We start from the raw sequence: 20,029 nt of genomic DNA, 5'->3' as shown, positions 1-20,029 counted from the left end.
TAAACAAGAGTAAAATGCATTTAATAAAAGGGCTACTTAAGTACTGAATAAGTGTTTATAACATCTTATGTTTAAAATAATTTAACAAAAACAGACCAAAATGTAAATGTCCTGAGCTATCTCTATACAGTAGTTATGCTGCTAGTGGGGGTACATTTTCCCATGAGACTGGGTTGGCTGCTATAGGCTTAGACTGCTGGAGGACCCCTATTTTATCATTCTGCTCCATTCTATCTCTATTCTCCCACTCTACAGAATCTGTTCGTTCAATCTCTAACGTTCTGCTCTCTCTGCTTTTTCTCATAGTAGCTTCATCTCGTCTGTTCCTGTTTGGCTGTGATTCCATCCTGGAGAGAAATATCAGCTGTGCTGCTTCCATCAACACCTTTGTTTATAGATGTTCGAGTCCTGTTTCTCTGACTGTGACTGGCTGGATGTGCTCTCTTCGTCCTCTGACATGGTAGCTGGCTCAGAGCTCGTCTGCCTGGCTGTGTGTTTCCTGGATGGGGCCGCCTTTTACTGTTTCTTTTTGTATCTTTGCTTCTGACTCCTTGAACCCCAGTGAACTGGAGGCTTCTTCCTGTTAAAAGGGAGTTTTTCCTTTTCACTGTCCCTACAAGCATGCTTAGTGTGTATAATCAACTGGTTTTCCTTAGGTAGAAAACTTTGAATCAATTTGACGGTATGATCTGGTTGAATTGCAAAGTGCCTTGAGATGACGTGTGTTGTGAATTGGTGTCATATAAATAAACTGAATTGAATTGAATTAAAGCTTTGCACAATTTCTGATATCCTAAACACTATAATAAAACAATAAAATAATGTCATTAAGAAATTATTCCAGGCAGTTCCCTTTCAGTCACAATGTTTACTCCTCCTTGTAGATTAGTGTGACCTCCAAATGTCAGAATAGTAAAGCTACGTACCGAAAGAAAATAATAATTTTGACATAAAACATTAACTGTGTTTCTGTTTATGGAGCACTTAAAAGAGAGAGAGAAAAGCTTGTTTGAGATTTAGTTAACTTTTTTTTACTCAAGTAAAAGTAAAAAGTATGGAGCAGGAAAACTACTCTAAAGTATACTTTTGTCCAAAGATGACTAAGCAACTGTCTCTGAGTAAACACACTTTCTGTTTCATAGCATAAGTAGATTATTTTAACTAGGCACATCACATTGCATATTCAGTATGAAGTGAATGAAGTCTATAAATCATGTAATATAACATATTATACAAATCCATCACAACAAAATGAATTAAGCATAATGAAGTGCCAAAAGTGTTGATGATGTATATGTAATCTCTATGTATTGATTACATTGTTATAACATATTACATTTAATTTAGAAATTTTTCAAAATATTTTCCTTTTTGTAAATTGTGCATGAATGATGGCATACACTTTTATCCCATGCCTTTAAAAATTTCTGGGTTGCTTTTTTTTGTCCATATAACTTGCAATATATTTCATGACTTTTTCAAATTAGAAATACAACAAACATTACAAGAACAGCAGGGTCATCCACTTAATAAACTATTACTACATCGATATGTAGTGCAGTTTTGCACTGTAAAGTGCCTTGAGATTAATATTTCACAGTGAATATTTACTAACATTAGACACAATGTCAATCGTTAATTTAGTCAATGTCTTCCAGTCAGTCTGAGATAGCCAGACTAATGTTGCGCTACATACTATACTATGTGATGCATTGGTGTATATATGTGGATGTTCATTGTTGCTACATCCACTGACTGAAATACCTGTGAAACGTTTTCCCACAGCCAGCAAACTGCTTCTTTTTGCAGTCAAATGCTACACATGTAGGTATTTTTACTGTTCATCTTCGTGGGAGCGGGGAGTACCAACATGCCTGCAGGTGGCTTCACTTTTTTCAGGCAATCAGCAATCCCTTGAGTAAACAGATCAGTGGCCACCTTCCTCTGAGCTGCTTTTAATACTTTTATTTTCTGATTTTTTTCCATTATATTTTTCTGCAGGTGTCAGACTTGGTTGGTTGTTGTATCATTAAGTTCATCCTTTAAAAAAAAAAAAAGTGAGTTTAGGCTTCTGAAATGATGCTTTGGTTAGTTTAACATGGTGTCCTCTATTATGGGATGGGTTCCAGCAATCATGGTCCATTTATAATCAGTATGAATTCAAGCATCCCAAAACTACTTGACTGCAGTAATAAATATCTACCAGCAGAAGGTTGGGTCGATTTTTTACAACAGGATGAAAAGAGCAACATGATTGAAGCGATGATGCTTTAAGCTCCAGCTCTCCTAAGAAATGTTGCTCTGACTCATGGAAACAGGTTCAGATCACTACAGGTGCTGGTCATAAAATTAGAATATCATGAAAAAGTAGATTGATTTCAGTAATTCCATTTAAAAAGTGAAACTTGTATATTATATTCATACATTACATACAAACTCATATATTTCAGATGTTTATTTTGTTTAATTTTGATGATTACAAATGACAACAAATGAAAATCTCAAATTCATCATATCAGAAAATTAGAATATTGTGAAAAGGTTCAAAATTGATGGCCCCTGGTGCCACACTCTAATCAGCTAATTAACTCAAACCACCTGCAAAAGCCTTTAAATGGTCTTTCAGTCTAGTTCTATAGGCTACACAATCATGGGGAAGACTGCTGACTTGACAGTTGTCCAAAAGACGACCATCGACACCTTGCACAAGGAGGGCAAGACACAAAAGGTCATCGCTAAAGAGGCTGGCTGTTCACAGAGCTCAGTGTCCAAGCACATTAATAGAGAGGCGAAGGGAAGGAAAAGATGTGGTCGAAAAAAGTGTACAAGCAAGAGAGATAACCGCTCCCTGGAGAGGATTGTGAAACAAAACCCATTCAAAAATGTCGGTGAGATTCACAAAGAGTGGACTGCAGCTGGAGTGAGTGCTTCAAGAACCACCACACACAGACGTATGAAAGACATGGGTTTCTGCTGTCGCATTCCTTGTGTCAAGCCACTCTTGAACCACAGACAGCGTCAGAAGCGTCTTGCCTGGGCTAAAGAGAAACAGGACTGGACTGCTGGTGAGTGGTCCAAAGTCATGTTCTCTGATGAAAGTAAATTTTGCATTTCCTTTGGAAATCAAGGTCCCAGAGTCTGGAGGAAAAGAAGAGAGGCACTTCATCCACGTTGCTTGAAGTCCAGTGTAAAGTTTCCACAGTCAGTGATGGTTTGGGGTGCCATGTCATCTGCTGGTGTTGGTCCATTGTGTTTTCTGAGGTCCAGGGTCAACGCAGCCACATACCAGGAAGTTTTAGAGCACTTCATGCTTCCTGCAGCTGACCAACTTTTTGGAGATGCAGATTTCATTTTCCAACAGGACTTGGCACCTGCACACAGTGCCAAAGCTACCAGTACCTGGTTGAAGGACCATGGTATCCCTGTTCTTAATTGGCCAGCAAACTCTCCTGACCTTAACCCCATAGAAAATCTATGGGGTATTGTGAAGAAGAAGATGCAATACACCAGACCCAACAATTCAGAAGAGCTAAAAGCCACTATTAGAGCAACCTGGGCTATCATAACACCTGAGCAGTGCCACAGACTGATCGACTCCATGCCACGCCGCATTGCTGCAGTAATACAGGCCAAAGGAGGCCCAACTAAATACTGAGTGCTGTACATGCTCATACTTTTCATGTTCATACTTTTCAGTTGGCCAACATTTCTATAAATCCTTTGTTTTTATTGGTCTTCAGTAATATTCTAATTTTCTGATATGATGAATTTGAGATTTTCATTTGTTGTCATTTGTAATCATCAAAATTAAACAAAATAAACATCTGAAATATATGAGTTTGTATGTAATGTATGAATATAATATACAAGTTTCACTTTTTAAATGGAATTACTGAAATCAATCTACTTTTTCATGATATTCTAATTTTATGACCAGCACCTGTACACCGAATATAACCTGAAAAAAAAAAGATCAAATCGGAAGACATCATTGGGTTAAAATCAGGATTTATTTCAGAGGAACTTTTGCGTTTCTGATTTAATTCAAAACATCTTTCCACACAGGTCTGATTAAAAAGCTTCAAACTGTATAAATAAGTGAAGATTAAAAGAGTCTGGATGAGTTCTTAAATCAGAAGAACCAATTCCACACATTTCCCTTTAAACCCATAAGGTTCAACAGAACTTATCAAGACAGAGCAGCAAAAATAAAAACATGTCACATCAGCAGCTTTTAAACACACCAAGAAAGAAAGAGAAAACATCCGGAACTGGAGGAGATCTGGGTGTTGGACACCAGGAGTCCGGACCAAAATAGTACCTCAGCTATCCTGACAGTCAGTTCTAATCTGCTATATAAGAAAAGGTTAAACAAACTGGAAAAAATAATAATAAAAATTAGCCAGAAACTGGTTCCAGACCAGAACCGGGTTTAGTTTAGAATCAAGTTCTCATAGCCAAGTGAAGCATCCTTCATCGAACCAAACAAATGAAGTTAAAGGTTTGTGCTGCTTTCAGTTATAATAGATATCAATGAAAGTTTCTAGGGGTCACTAAAGGTCAACCAGCCTATGGTGTGATTTTTGTTGCATTATTGCTACCTGCAAAGAATATGTTTTGTATATGGAACTTTAAGAAAATCCTAATCCAGAATTGAAACTTTCAAAAAGATTTTGACCCAGATTTAGTATTTCCTTTTTTTTTATATTTGCTTTTCAAATTGTAGATTGAAAGCCTAATACAAATGTTCACAAATGGCAATGAAAACCAACACAAACGTAATTGCTAACATCCATGTCGACCGATAGATACGTCTTGGTTCCGTCCCCAAAAATGAAGAGAATACCATCTGTGACACATAATTTTAAAATAAATAAATTCGTAAAAATCAATTCGAAAAACATAAATTTGAAGAAAAAAAATACACATAATCTATAAAAAACAACACTTTTGAAAAACAAATTGATAAAATTTATAGATTAAATATAAACAAAAAAAATGACAAAATGAAAAGAGCCTTGTTCTGGGCTGAAATAAGCAAAAAGGTTAGGATTAGAATCTCAGAGGGAACCAGGAACCATTTCTCCAATGAGAGCAGAAAGGTTTGAAGTAGCACCCTCTAGTGACAGGAAACCGGAACTGCATCAAACCAGGTTTACATATTTTGGTGCAGCTGTTGTAAAGCAGCTGAAAAACAGCAGGGGGTTGCTGCTGTGCATAGATGAAGAGACGGACTGGACTATAACAAATAGCTCAGGCATACAGCTGAGCATTAAATTACTCAGCTGAACTTCCAGTTTTGCTATAAAGACCCTAAATTTCCCTCCTCAGAGCTGAGAGGCTAAACGGATCAGAGCAGCAGCCTTTCAAATAGACCCAAACCTCAAGTTCCTTACATCTCTAAATAAATAAGCACCTGGATTTAAAATCAGACTTTAGAACCTTATCAGACAAAAGAAGATAAGAAAAAATAAGAATGGAATGAACATTTAATTCCTGCAAAGTGCTGCTAATGATGAAACCTTTGTTCTTCCTCTCAGAGATAAAGCACCTTTTCATCAGTTAGTCTGGTCCACTGAACCGTTTTAGCAGTTTCTGCATCAATCCATACATACTCGCTTCCATTTTCTTCAGAAATTATTTCCTGATGCTTCAGGAGGTCCTGAGGTCATATTTTTACTCTAAAGCTTGACACTTAACATGTTTAATAAAGCTGAAAGTTAGTTAAAAAAAAAAAAAAAAAAAAAAAAAAGAGTCAGTGTTCCTTTAATTAAATCTGTTTTCCCTTTGTTAAATCTGTGCACAGTCCTGGGAGAAAACAAAAAATTAAGGTTAAACTTCCCTTTGTTTCTCTCAAAATGTAGCTTAAAACCCCACAAATTTTCTTTAGTACAGCCCTCAGATCCATTAGAACAGTAGCTGCTGCTGGATTGGCCGGTTCAGAGGAGTCCCTGCAGGAAAGCCTGTTCGATTGGTCAGATGTCTCTCCACAATACGGCCCGCCGGCTCCTGTCCACACTGACGACGTATTCCCCGGAGAGAGACCAGGACACAGCAGTGATGGAAGAACTACCAGAGGAACAGAACACATCCTGTCTAAGGACACAGCTACTGACAAATCAGGTTTCAGACGCCAACTCCACAGATGGAGTTTTTCAAACTAATTTTTATATTCGCCGACTCTGCATCATCAAGGGCTGAAAAGGCCTGGTTTCACAGGTAAAAATAAAATTTCTTTCATGATTTCATTTATTATTTATGTTTAAGCGAACATACTTTGGTATCATAACTCATTTCACAGTTTTAGGGAATTTGGATGCTTTAAATGAATATAATACCCCATTTACACTACCCTTGAAAAACCGTGCCGAGGCCGTGCCGAGCTCAGTAACTGAGATAACTTATCGTGTGTAAATGGAAATCAAACTGAACTGAACCGAGCTAGACACAACCGGACCGCGCTAACTGCAGACCAGTTCCAGAGGTGAGCTCGGCTCGGTTCTCTGATAACAAGAGCGCATGAGCAGAACGCGCCATCTCCGTCTGGCTGCACATCCCGATTCACACTCAATTCCAGTAGTTGGCGGTAATGCCCCTCCAGAAACAGAAGAAGAACAACTTCTTCTTCAACTATAAACAACAATCAAAATCTTCTCCATGCAACATTTTAAATAATGGCATTTTAAACAATAACACCGAAGTACAGCAATAATAATCAAGCATAACTTTCTGAATGTGACGGGCGCCGCCATTTTGATTTGCTTGATTCCTTCCTCCTCGTCTTCTTGTTCTTGTGTTTTATGGCGGTTGGCAAACAACTTTTGGTGCATTACCGCCACCAACTGCTTGATTTCCTTCTTTAATACTGGCAGTAATACTGCAGATCGTCACTAGGAGGCGATGAACCGAGATAGTGTGATGTGTAAACGGTCGTCAGAACAGAGCTCGGCCTGGTTAACTGATCCGAGCTCGGTTTTTGAAGGGTAGTGTAAATGGGGCTTAAGTCTCTACTTTATGGCATTATAAGCCTTTTTTTGGCAAAGTGCGACACGTGTGGTTTACATTATCTGCAATCACCTGTGTTGGCCCTGGAGGCGGGTCTCCAGGTTCCCTTTGGAAACGTTCCAGATGTAAACGGCTCCGTCAGCTGATCCAGCTGCCAGGTAGCATCCGTCTGGACTGCAGAGAGAGAAATTCACGAGAGCAATTTTATTTTAGCGCACCCAACTGAAAGAGATTCCCCATGTGCACTTTGAGAAAAGCACTTTTCTCTGCACGTGATTGGCTACTTATCAGGGAATCCTGCCTCTTCAGATAGTACTGTTTTCTTTCTAGTAATGTTAGAAAGCATATTTGGGCTAATAGCTGCTCTCTTCAACAACTGACATCTGACTTCATATCCAACATCCATCCCTGTCATTAATAGAAAGTTTCATTAACACAACCAGAAAGAAACAATGCAGGCGGGATTTCCTAAAAAAGTAGCCAATCACAGGTAGTTTATTTCCTACAGGAGCATAAAAAGCCAGGAGCCCAGAGAAGCCCAGTCATGGTTGTGATTTATTGGGTATGTAGAGATTAGTTTGTGTGTTTGAAGTTCCATTCCAGATTTCTTCGTCCTAGTTAAAGCCCTGTGATGCTTAGCAGTTCGGCGGTACAGACCTGATGACGGCCTTGGTGCTGTCGCTGCCACATTTGAATCCGTCAGCTCTGAAACAAACAGTTTGTTACCAACAGGACTCCGCCCACCTGACTGAACCTCCGAACAGAACTGGGTCTGCTCTACCTGAAGCACATCCGGTCGTTGCTCCACCTGAGGTCCACCAGCTGGAGGCAATCGTCTCGGCAACAGCTTAGCAGCTGGCGGCGGTCGGAGCTCAGGTCCAACGAAGTGACTCTACCCTGCGAGGGGAGCTCCTGAACGCAGCTCACCGTCCTGACAAGCAGAGCCAGATCGGTACTCCCATCCTGACACACTCACTAAGTTTTTGGGACCATCATTAAAAGTGTTTGAAAACTCAGGAGGTACCTGGAGTCCCAGACTCTGATCTTGCTGTCAAAGTGTCCACTGATGATGCTGTTTTCAGAACACACCAGGTCGCTGCAAAATGATGCCACCTCCCTCTGCTGCAGGCCTGCAGACACAGAATGACTTAGACACACACAGTCTCAGCCAATCAGAGGCCAGATTAGACGGCCACTCACAGGCGGCTCTTTTCAGGTCCCAGAGCCTGATGGTCCGGTCGGTGCTTCCTGTCACCACCTGATGGGGGGAGCAGGTGAACCTGGCTGCTGTTACCTTCCTGCTGTGACCCGTCAGAGTGACCTGACCAACACAAACTTCCATTCATTCACAGATTCTAATTAAACTGCATCCAAACTGAAGCCCAGGTAGACCTGGTTACCTTGGGAACCGAGTCATCCAGGCACCACAGCAGAGCGGACTTATTGTGCGAAGCTGCGAGGATCCTCCGGCCCTGCAGACACAGACAGGCAATCAGTAGCGGTTCTGTTTGGACGGCGAGCTTGAGGCCGGCAGGCCTTTTTGGCATTTAATAGAAGCGCTGTCCTCTCTATTGTTCCATTTGTTAATCTCTAAAATAAGATTCTCACTGGTCAAAACTAATTTCCTACTAGTCAGAACTGTACAGATAACCTAAACTCTAATATTTGGCAGCAAAAATAAAATATCAGGATGAAAAATATATAATTGTACTAGTAAGAAAAAACTTTAAAATACCTTGAAAATATACAAATACAAATTTTAAGTGGCCCTTTTTACATTTATTAGCTTGACTAAATATGTAATCCAAGTGTCTCAAATGCGTTTCTTCCTTATCAAAATTAACATTTCAGATTTCTAAAATAAACCTTTCATATAGCTGAAATGTAATTCTTACTAGTACAAATGACGTTGTGTTTCCCATTCATGTCTATTTGGCTTTTAATTCCAGATATCTAAAATCAAATTTTTCCTATCTAAAAATTAATTCTGTCGAGGATGAACTCGAATTTCAGATCTCTATAATAGTTACTGCTTGTCAAAATTAGTATTTCAGATATCAAAATTGAATATAACATTCTAGATATCCAGAAATCCAATTCTAGGTTTGAGACATCTGGATTCAGTCAAGCTAATAAATGTCAAAACGGCCTGCCATAGTTCCCACACTCACCGTAGGGTCGAACTCCACGCATGTGATCCCCTCCGTGCTGCCGTCCAGAGTGCCTCTGTGGCTCAACCAGCCTGGTGACATCATCAGTGAGGTCACAACCAACCATAGGAAACAGACATGAGGGCTGTGTTAGCTGACCGGAACTGGTTTTACCTGCTCGGACGTCCCAAAGCTTGATGACCCGGTCCGTCCCGCCTGTGGCCAGCAGGTCCGAGCTGAAGCTGAACCGCACCGTGTTGATGCCTTGCTCATGGGCCTCCTGAGGAGAAACAGAAGCAGCCGTTACTACGGCAACGCCCATTAGTGAGCATGTGAATGTGGAGGGATGGAAGAGGGGCATGCTGGGTAACCGGAATACAGACAAGCTCTTTGTAAGGAGCAGGGACACAGAGGCTGTTTATTCTGAACAGACCAGAGAACACTGCAGTTCTCAGTTTGACCAGTAGATGGAGACAAAGATCACTGATAATCCGTTTATGTTTTCTGCTCTTTTTGTTTGTTCATTACCTTTTTAAATGGCAATGATTAAAAAGAGACACAAACAAACTGGATACAATCTATTCAGAAATAGTTTATGGTTTATGACTTTTACCATGAAAAAAGTCCCAAAGCAATGGCTTTGTACTATTTTTGCTGTATTGTTTCCCCCTGAATGCAGAGTTCATGGTGCATTCAAGGGGTTCCAGGGGTTGATAAATGCTCCTGAAAAAGGCCAGGAGATGGTGATTATCACTTTAGGAGGCAGGGAGATTTTTTTTTTGTTCTGTCCAACTTTAGAAAGATGGTAAAAAAAAAAAAAAAAAGCAGGTCTGCTTCCAAGAACCAGAGGAGTTATGATTTAAAAGCGAGGTTAATCTGAGCAGGAATAGACTTTTAGGACTCAGTCCAGCAGGTTAGGAGCTGTGATCAGACATTTATATGGTTTGGAGAGTTACCAGCACTTGCAGCGGTCGGGTCGGAACTCGGGCTGATAGACAGATTCCAACAGGATACAGAAGGTCCTCCTCCAGGCTGTGGATCGAATGCCCCCTCTTCTTCCTGTTGAAGTAAAACACCTTCTATCAGAGAGAAACCATGAACCAAACCCAGACCCAGCCAAAGAACCGGACGGCACCCAGGAACTCACTCAAACATCTCCCTGATGGAGAACTTTGATGAGGAGAAGAAGGACCTTGGAGACGTGGCTGACGCCGACCTGAAACACAGGGTTACAGTGTCCATATTGAGACGGTACCAGAGGTTTGGTTCTGCTATGTAGCTTTGAAACGGGTCGCAGGAAATCATGCATGGAAAAAAACCTTGGCTTTAAAGCAGGAGATATTCTGTTCTGTTTTTTAAACAGTTTTATGGGGAAGTAAATACAACTCTCCAAATATTTGATGCTATAAACAGATTTTCAGAGCAAACAATTGATCCATTTTCCCTTCTGGAACCAGTGGGCTTTATTTTGAAAGTGATTCGGACCTGGTGAGCTCTATCTACTGAGAGTCTTTACCTCCATCTCTAAACCAAGGAGAGCTGCACTGAGGACCAGAGTGCTGAACCAAACATACTTTGACAATGTTTTTATATGATACTCTGCAGAATAAAAGCCCTAAACTTTTTCTTTCACATTTTGTTCAGAGAAAACTTAAACTGTCAGTAATGGAGTCTGAGGATCAATAACCTGAAGAGTCGAGTTTGACTTCTCCCAGTGGACTCGTCCTTGTCTTTGTTCTTCGGAGACGTGGATCTGGAAGTGGGAGCACTGGATGAACTGGAAGACAAAGTTCTGAGGTGAATTTATCCCCTTAAAGCTCAGAGTCTGGTTCTCTGCTAAGTGCAGAACATGACGAAGCGCTGAAGTCAGGATTCTACTAAAATGGCGAACAGACTAATAATCATATGAAACACGCACATGATCTACTCTCAATGTGCATTTTAAATGTTTTTTTCAGTGCAGATTCAGCACAATTATACCCAAATTTGTTGACTCACCTGTGGTTCCATCCTGCTCACACTTTGCTTTGACTGAGAACATGACGTCATCGTAGCCAATCACATGTAAGGATTTGGGATCAAACTATTTTTACAAAACCAGCGACAAGGACAGACGTGACAGCTGGGTAAAGTTTGCAGTGATTCAATCATTTGTTTTTTTGGGTCATTAAAAACTAAAAGTTTGAACCAAATATAAGAAAGAAATGAGAATGCCTCTCATAACTAGCCTGGGTGCCAGTCAGAACTTAGTCCCGCCCACAAAGTTTGAGGTCGGGGAAGTTCGGTCTGGCTCTGCTCCATAGTAGCGCGAGTATTATCGCCCACTGTCAGGCGATCCAATCAAATTGTCAGGGCGGACTTTATACGATGATGGACAGATGATCAAGAGTAACGTAATCAACCACGTGACCAAAGCGCGCTAGGGTGACAACAATAATGGCTGCCGCTGGAGAGTTTGGGTGAGTAGATTCTGCTATTAGGTCTGTTCTAGAAGATATCGACAGCAAATTAATTTTAAAAGAGGAACAGAGAAACACGATCAAGTCTCATCTTCTTATTCTAGGCGTGAAACTGCACGCTTTGATTTTTGTGGACAACAACTATGCCTCGCTTAACATACGTCACGCACTCCGTTGCTCTTATTGGTTGTAGGTCTATCCAATTGAGTGCAGAGGCATTTTTTTTTCCTGGTTCGTTCGAAACACGCCCCATAATCACAGCTCTATGGAGCAGCATCAGACTCATATTCTGACTAGAATTGAGTCGGACTACGTCAGGCTATCTCATAACAGCACAAATACAGGAAATTAAAGAAATAGCATAACATATCTGATCAAAACGTTCATATTTTCCAGCTTAAATTAAAATAGAAGGTCAGAGATTACAATAAATGGATGGTCAGTTGGGAATGCATCAAAAAGAGATGAATTTCAGATTGCTACTGGCTTAAGGATCTGTTTCTACTCCTCATGTCAACTTGTGTGAATGGTAACCAATGGAGAACCACTAGATGGTTTGAGCTCTGCCCATTTTTCAGTGTAGTCCTGTTTCTCTGACTGTGAGTAACTGGATGTGCTCTCTTTCATCCTCTGACATGGGAGCTGGCTCGGAGATTGTCTGCCTGGCTGGCTGTTTCCTGGACCGGGCGGCCTGTGAAGCTGGTTAACAAGTTCCTTTTGCATCTCTGCTTATTTCTGTATGTCTGCTTCTGTCTCCTTGAACCCCAGTCGGCCTCAGCAGATGGCCTCTCACACTGAGCCTGGTTCTGCCGGAGGTTTCTTCCTTTCAGGAGTCTGACTTCTAAATATGACCGGACTTTTCATTTAAACACATTTGTGAAACCACTTTTTCTATCATCTTTTTGCTGCTGTAACACCAGAATTTCCCCATTGTGGGACAATAAAAGGATTTTCTTTTATATTCTAAACTTGGTCTAAACAAAAAAACATGAAAAAGATTTAAAAAGGTCAGAAGTTTAATGATATATATAGCTTAAATAGTAAAAAAAAAAAAAACATCTGTGATACTTGCCCTGTATTTACTTGCTATTAATTTGATACCAAGATAAGGTACCAAATACTGTCTCAAGAGGCAGGATTTCCTGATACGTAGCCAATCACAGGCAGTTTACATTATCAGCCATTCAAAGTGGCCCATCCCAGTCAAACGCCAGCCGAATGACAGCAAAATCCCCTCCAACTTCCAACCATTTTTTTTTACTCTGACTCCACCCTTTCACTGGATTACAGGGTCCAAACAGGAGATGACGCTTCTCTTTAGATCTTAATGTCCACAAATCATGACAGAAAGAATATTTTAGTACAAAGATTGAGGTTTGTTTCTAAAAAGAAATTGTAGGGGACCAGTCAAGGGCCCATCAAGGAAAGTGGGGAAATTGTAAATGGCTACTACTGTGCTTTCTCAGGCTGTTCCATCCTCAAACCAACAAAAGGTGATTCAAGCACAGAGCGGATCCTTCGCCATTTTGGCAGATTTCTAACTAAGAGCACAAAGGAACGGCTCACCTGTCGACGGTGACCTTTGACCTGGCCACCGTCCGCAGCTCCTTCTGCACCGTTGCCTGTCGAGCTCTGGTGGAAACAAACATCAAAAACCTAAAGTGAGTCGAACATCTGACCATCTTTTCACCCCTTTCTTTCATAACACCAGCGAGTGTAATGAAAGAAGGAGGATCGAGTGAGTTTCCCCCTCTTAACTCACCTGGAGCGCCGTTCGTTGCGGTGGTTCATGCGGGCGGCGGCTTGTTTCTTAAGGTGCATCATGTCCTCCAGCATTCCCTCCTCTTTCTCCTTCTCCTCCCTGATTTTTGACTCCGCCTCCCTCTGACGCTCCAGCAGTGCATCGTACGCCGTCTTCAGCTTCTTGTTCTTCTCCTCGATCTGCTGCACCTGCTGCTGAAGCGCCAGCTTGGCATCAGATGCTCCTTTCAGCCGATCCTCTTCCTCCTGCAGTCTGACAGCAGAGAGGAGGATGAGGAGCGGCCTTCATCATTGAGGATAAATGCACAGATAAAACACCATTGAGGGGGTAAAATAAAACTACAATCTATTGAAAAATTTTAAGAGTTTTCGGCCCCCTGTTGGTTCTTAGCTGTTTAAAAATAAGCAGAGGCTTAAAGCCATCATTGTGGTGGTTTGGGTCGTGCGAACTCGTTCAGGTGAGCAAGCAGGTTCAGGCGGGAGACTCACCGACTCCGTTGCTCCTCGAGGACATCGTCTTTGATCTTAACCTGCTGCTGCAGCTCCACTACCTTATAGGCCAGCTGCAACGACACAGAAACACTCAGCGATCAACTTCTGCAGCCCCTTCCTGGGATCTGAATGAAGAGTTAGAGTAGAGCGTTTCTCTCATTTCCTCTTGCAGGTTGTTCTGCTGCAGCAGATAAATCAAAACATGGTGTTTATATCAGGAAACGACACCTTCAGACGTTTCTACGTGAAGCCCAGAGAAGGAACCTCAGTCAGAACAGAAAGCAAACTGCATCACATTTGTGTCTGAAATAATTCAGCAAACCAAGTAGTTCTTTGTCGAATCGAAGACTGAAAGCTGTTCTCATAAGCCCAAATCATCAGATCAATGAGCCGTTATGCCTGACACTGGGTTGGATATGTGGTTTAGCTGATGTTAGATAGATGAAGACAGTGTTTCCTGTTTGGTCCACTTTATCTCACCTCTCCCATCTTTTCCTTAAGGGAGCTGCTCTGTATCTGCAAAGACGAACTGTTTGGGCCCTCAGGAGGTCTGGATGAAGAAAACAAAAACACCCTTACCATACTCAGACAATGGATTAGCTGCACACTGATTGAACGAGTCAGAGCTCAGGAGTTACCTGGCAGAGTGGCTCAGGAGCCTCTTGGTCAGGCTGGTTTTTTCCAGCAGCAGAGTATCTGAGAGAAGAGAAAAGGTTAAAGCAGCCATCCCCAAAGTCTGTCCTTGAGGGCCGCTGTTCTGCAGGTCTTAGAGGTTTCCCTGCTTTCGCACAGCTGATTCTGATAATTGCAGTTCAGCAAAACCCAAATAATCAGCTGTCAATGAAAAACAGCTGTGCTGAAGCAGGGAAACCTCTAGAACCAGCAGGACAGCCGCCCTCAAGGACCAACTTTGGGTTTGCATGGGTTAGAGAGACCATAGTTCTGTCAGATCAGAATACCCATAGTAAATACACATGCGCAAGACGTCAGAAATAGACTTAAAACTACCTCGAGGGGCATGTATCCCTTTAATCATGTACAAAAAAAACAATTTAAGGTCAGATATGCCATACACTGCAAAAAACACCAAAAAGTAAGTACGTTTTTTTTGTACATAACTAAAGGGATAAAAGTTGAAAAATTAGGAAAAAGATCTTAGGAATGACAGTTTTACAGTTTTTCAGATTTCTTTAAATTTATTTCAATCTCTTGGCAGACTAAGTTTCAGGAATTGCATAATTTTCAGATCCTTCTACACTTCTGTTTGATCTGTGTGCTGACCAAAAGCCATGATTCTGCTGTGTCAACGTTAGCATTTCTGTTGAAGCAGGATCCAAATAGAATGCAATTCATAAAAACCCAGTCTGCTAAGGATTTCAAATAATCAAAGTTGAAATAAATCAAAACTATTGACTGAGAATGGGTAAAGCTACATTACACCCCTGTCCCTGTTATACTCACTATTTTACACCTTTAATTGATAGAAGCTGCAGCAAAGTTTTTTTAAGGCAAATAAAAAAAAAACTTCCTTTCAAAAATGTAAAAGTAAAAAGAAGAAAGAAAAGAAAACTTTTTTTAAAGTTCTATCTCTGAAACCATATCTTGCGTAACATCAAAACGATATTCTCGCCATACATTCGGAACTATGGAAGCCTGTCTCTGCCATAAGAAAGTTAAAAAAATTACCAAATAGAAAGTCAGAATTATGAGATATTGGACTTTCAAATTCTGTAAGTCATAATTTTGATTTTCAAAGTGACTTGGTATTTCATAATTATGACTTTCAAAGTCCCTTTGAAAGTCATAATTATGAAATACCAAGTCAAAGTTTAGACTTTGAAAGTCGAAATTATGACTTTGAACGTTGAAATAATGACTTTGTATCTTATAATTATGAATTTGTATCTCATTAAAACTTTGAACGTCCAAATTATGACTTGGAATCTAACAATTATGAGTATTTGGCATTTCTTTATTTTCATTTGTCGGAAACAGGCTTCCATACAGAACAGCTGTAGGTAAAAGCAGAAAACCGTGCAGAGCGAACAGCAGGAACACCTGTCGCCACCTGAAGCAAACTCCGCTCAGAATCCGACCTGATTTAGACTCAGTCAGCATGGAAAGCTGCTAAAGCTGATGAACCAGCTGCAGATCATTGAACCAGCTGCAGATGATGATCCAGCTGCAGATGATTGAGCCAGCTGCAGATGATTGAACCAGCTGCAGATGATTTAACCAGCTGCAGATTATCCATCTACAGATGATTTAACCAGCTGCAGATTATCCATCTACAGATGATTTAACCAGCTGCAGATGATTTAACCAGCTGCAGATGATTTAACCAGCTGCAGATTATCCATCTACAGATGATTTAACCAGCTGCAGATGATTTAACCAGCTGCAGATTATCCATCTACAGATGATTTAACCAGCTGCAGATGATTTAACCAGCTGCAGATTATCAATCTACAGATGATTTAACCAGCTGCAGATGATTTAACCAGCTGCAGATGATTTAACCAGCTGCAGATGATTTAACCAGCTGCAGATTATCCATCTACAGATGATTTAACCAGCTGCAGATAATTGAACCAGCTGCAAATGATGATCCAGCTGCAGATGATTGAACCAGCTGCAGATCATTGAACCAGCTTCAGATCATTGAACCAGCTGCAGATGATTTAACCAGCTGCAGATGATTGAACCAGCTGCAGATGATTTAACCAGCTGCAGATGATTTAACCAGCTGCAGATTATCCATCTACAGATTATTTAACCAGCTGCAGATTATCCATCTACAGATGATTTAACCAGCTGCAGATTATCCAGCTGCAGATGATTTAACCAGCTGCAGATGATTGAACCAGCTGCAGATCATTGAACCAGCTGCAGATGATTGAACCAGCTGCAGATGATTGAACCAGCTGCAGATGATTGAACCAGCTAAGATCATTAAACCAGCTGCAGATTATCCAGCTGCAGATGATTTAACCAGCTGCAGATGATTGAACCAGCTGCAGATGATTGAACCAGCTGCAGATCATTGAACCAGCTGCAGATGATGATCCAGCTGCAGATGATTGAACCAGCTGCAGATCATTGAACCAGCTGCAGATCATTGAACCAGCTGCAGATGATGATCCAGCTGCAGATGATTGAACCAGCTGCAGATGATCCAGCCAGCTGCAGGTGATCCAATCAGCTGCAGGTGATCCAATACAGATGATTGAACCAGCTGCAGATGATTGAACCAGCTGCAGATGATTGAACCAGCTGCAGATGATTGAACCAGCTGCAGATCATTAAACCAGCTGCAGATGATTTAACCAGCTGCAGATGATTGAACCAGCTGCAGATTATCCATCTACAGATGATTTAACCAGCTGCAGATTATCCATCTACAGATGATTTAACCAGCTGCAGATGATTTAACCAGCTGCAGATGATTTAACCAGCTGCAGATTATCCATCTACAGATGATTTAACCAGCTGCAGATGATTGAACCAGCTGCAAATGATGATCCAGCTGCAGATGATTGAGCCAGCTGCAGATGATTGAACCAGCTGCAGATCATTGAACCAGCTGCAGATCATTGAACCAGCTTCAGATCATTGAACCAGCTGCAGATTATTTAACCAGCTGCAGATGATTGAACCAGCTGCAGATGATTTAACCAGCTGCAGATGATTTAACCAGCTGCAGATTATCCATCTACAGATGATTTAACCAGCTGCAGATTATCCATCTACAGATGATTTAACCAGCTGCAGATGATTTAACCAGCTGCAGATGATTGAACCAGCTGCAGATCATTGAACCAGCTGCAGATGATTGAACCAGCTGCAGATGATTGAACCAGCTGCAGATGATTGAACCAGCTAAGATCATTAAACCAGCTGCAGATTATCCAGCTGCAGATGATTTAACCAGCTGCAGATGATTGAACCAGCTGCAGATCATTGAACCAGCTGCAGATGATTGAACCAGCTGCAGATCATTGAACCAGCTGCAGATGATGATCCAGCTGCAGATGATTGAACCAGCTGCAGATGATTGAACCAGCTGCAGATGATTGAACCAGCTGCAGATCATTAAACCAGCTGCAGATGATTTAACCAGCTGCAGATAATTGAACCAGCTGCAGATTATCCATCTACAGATGATTTAACCAGCTGCAGATTATCCATCTACAGATGATTTAACCAGCTGCAGATTATCCAGCTGCAGATGATTTAACCAGCTGCAGATGATTTAACCAGCTGCAGATTATCCATCTACAGATGATTTAACCAGCTGCAGATTATCCAGCTGCAGATGATTTAACCAGCTGCAGATGATTTAACCAGCTGCAGATTATCCATCTACAGATGATTTAACCAGCTGCAGATTATCCATCTACAGATGATTTAACCAGCTGCAGATTATCCAGCTGCAGATGATTGAACCAGCTGCAGATGATTGAACCAGCTGCAGATGATTGAACCAGCTGCAGATGATCCAGCCAGCTGCAGGTGATCCAATCAGCTGCAGGTGATCCAATACAGATGATTGAACCAGCTGCAGATGATTGAACCAGCTGCAGATGATTGAACCAGCTGCAGGTGATCCAATACAGATGATTGAACCAGCTGCAGATGATTGAACCAGCTGCAGATGATTGAGCCAGCTGCAGATGATTGAACCAGCTGCAGGTGATCCAATACAGATGATTGAACCAGCTGCAGATGATCCAGCCAGCTGCAGGTGATTGAACCAGCTGCAGATGATCAAGCCAGCTGCAGATGATTGAACCAGCTGCAGATGATCCAGCCAGCTGCAGATGATTGAACCAGCTGCAGATCATTGAACCAGCTGCAGATCATTGAACCAGCTGCAGATGATTTAACCAGCTGCAGATGATTTAACCAGCTGCAGATTATTTAACCAGCTGCAGATTATCCATCTACAGATGATTGAACCAGCTGCAGATGATCCAATACAGATGATTGAACCAGCTGCAGATCATTGAACCAGCTGCAGATCATTGAACCAGCTGCAGATGATTTAACCAGCTGCAGATTATCCATCTACAGATGATTTAACCAGCTGCAGATGATCCAATACAGATGATTGAACCAGCTGCAGATGATCCAATACAGATGATTGAACCAGCTGCAGATGATCCAGCCAGCTGCAGATGATGAACCAGCATCAGATGATTGAGCCAGATGCAGATGATTGAACCAGCTGCAGATGATGAACCAGCTGCAGATGATCCAGCCAGCTGCAGATGATGAACCAGCATCAGATGATTGAGCCAGATGCAGATGATTGAACCAGCTGCAGATGATGAACCAGCTGCAGATCATCATTCACACATGAGTCACTGTTAAGAGGAAGCGCACCAGCCTGTGGTTTGGGTTTTGGACCACTTCCTGTATCAGATGTTGACAAAATAAAGCAGGTTTTAGTTTGACATTCGGTTTAGTTCTGAACCCTGACCCATGCTGTAGGGAAACTCTGTAGCAAAACCAGACTTTGTAAAAGATAATCTCAGATTTTCAGGCTTCAAAGAAGTGGTTTCGGTTTGTTTTTAATGGGCCTTTTTCTGAACGGAGTTTGGTGCAGACCGACTCCAGCTCCTCTGAACCTGAATAACCTCTGAGCTTCTTACAGAACCGGATCAGGTCCTGGAACGTGGTGTTCTGGATCCGGTCTCGGTGCCTCAGCTGCTGGATGATGTGCCCCTTCCAGGACCCTCCGGACCGGCTGCTCCGCTGCGACGCCCCGCCAGGATCCATGCAGAATCAGTGCAGTCATGACCCGCGGTGCCCGCTCTGCCTCATGCCGCCTCCTCTCCCCGCTGAGGAGCTCCCCAAAGCCGCTCCAGTTTATAGAGAAACCTTCGTATTTGCTGCCTCTTAATTTTATTTTTATCTATCAACTTTTTGTTGCTGCTTTGAGATTCGTCACTGAAACGAGGCGGGGCGACTGTCTCCAGCCAATCAGAACACGCCCTGCCTTCTTCCTGATGGGAGCAAAATAGACCACGCCCACCCAAACTTATTAAAAAGATATGGGGAAAAATAAATATGAAAACTTCTGAAAAAGTTAAATTTACACCCCACCCCATTTTTAAGACTATACTGGTTAAATTTTCTATTTTACACCCTAAAAAAACA

General features: G+C 41.6%; 1 protein-coding gene across 1 annotated transcript; it reads right to left on the bottom strand.

The window, feature by feature from the left end:
- Positions 1 to 3,991: 3,991 nt before the first annotated feature.
- Positions 3,992 to 19,844, bottom strand: LOC119798486 (protein Atg16l2-like). The gene is made up of 18 exons (XM_038307980.1): positions 19,522 to 19,844; positions 14,506 to 14,563; positions 14,348 to 14,417; positions 13,865 to 13,938; positions 13,377 to 13,628; positions 13,181 to 13,246; positions 10,843 to 10,932; positions 10,303 to 10,371; positions 10,112 to 10,214; positions 9,330 to 9,435; positions 9,177 to 9,247; positions 8,406 to 8,477; positions 8,206 to 8,326; positions 8,030 to 8,135; positions 7,787 to 7,936; positions 7,663 to 7,710; positions 7,078 to 7,179; positions 3,992 to 6,069 (listed from the first exon to the last, which is right to left on the bottom strand). The coding sequence occupies exons 1-18, from the start codon at positions 19,646 to 19,648 to the stop codon at positions 5,976 to 5,978; spliced, it is 1,779 nt and encodes a 592-aa protein (XP_038163908.1). The 5' UTR covers positions 19,649 to 19,844; the 3' UTR covers positions 3,992 to 5,975.
- Positions 19,845 to 20,029: the final 185 nt, after the last annotated feature.

The sequence above is a fragment of the Cyprinodon tularosa genome, unplaced genomic scaffold (genome assembly GCF_016077235.1).
Source record: "Cyprinodon tularosa strain WSP-4 unplaced genomic scaffold, ASM1607723v1 ctg627, whole genome shotgun sequence".
NCBI classification, from domain to species: Eukaryota; Metazoa; Chordata; class Actinopteri; order Cyprinodontiformes; family Cyprinodontidae; genus Cyprinodon; species Cyprinodon tularosa.
This window is presented reverse-complemented; position numbering and strand designations above follow the sequence as displayed.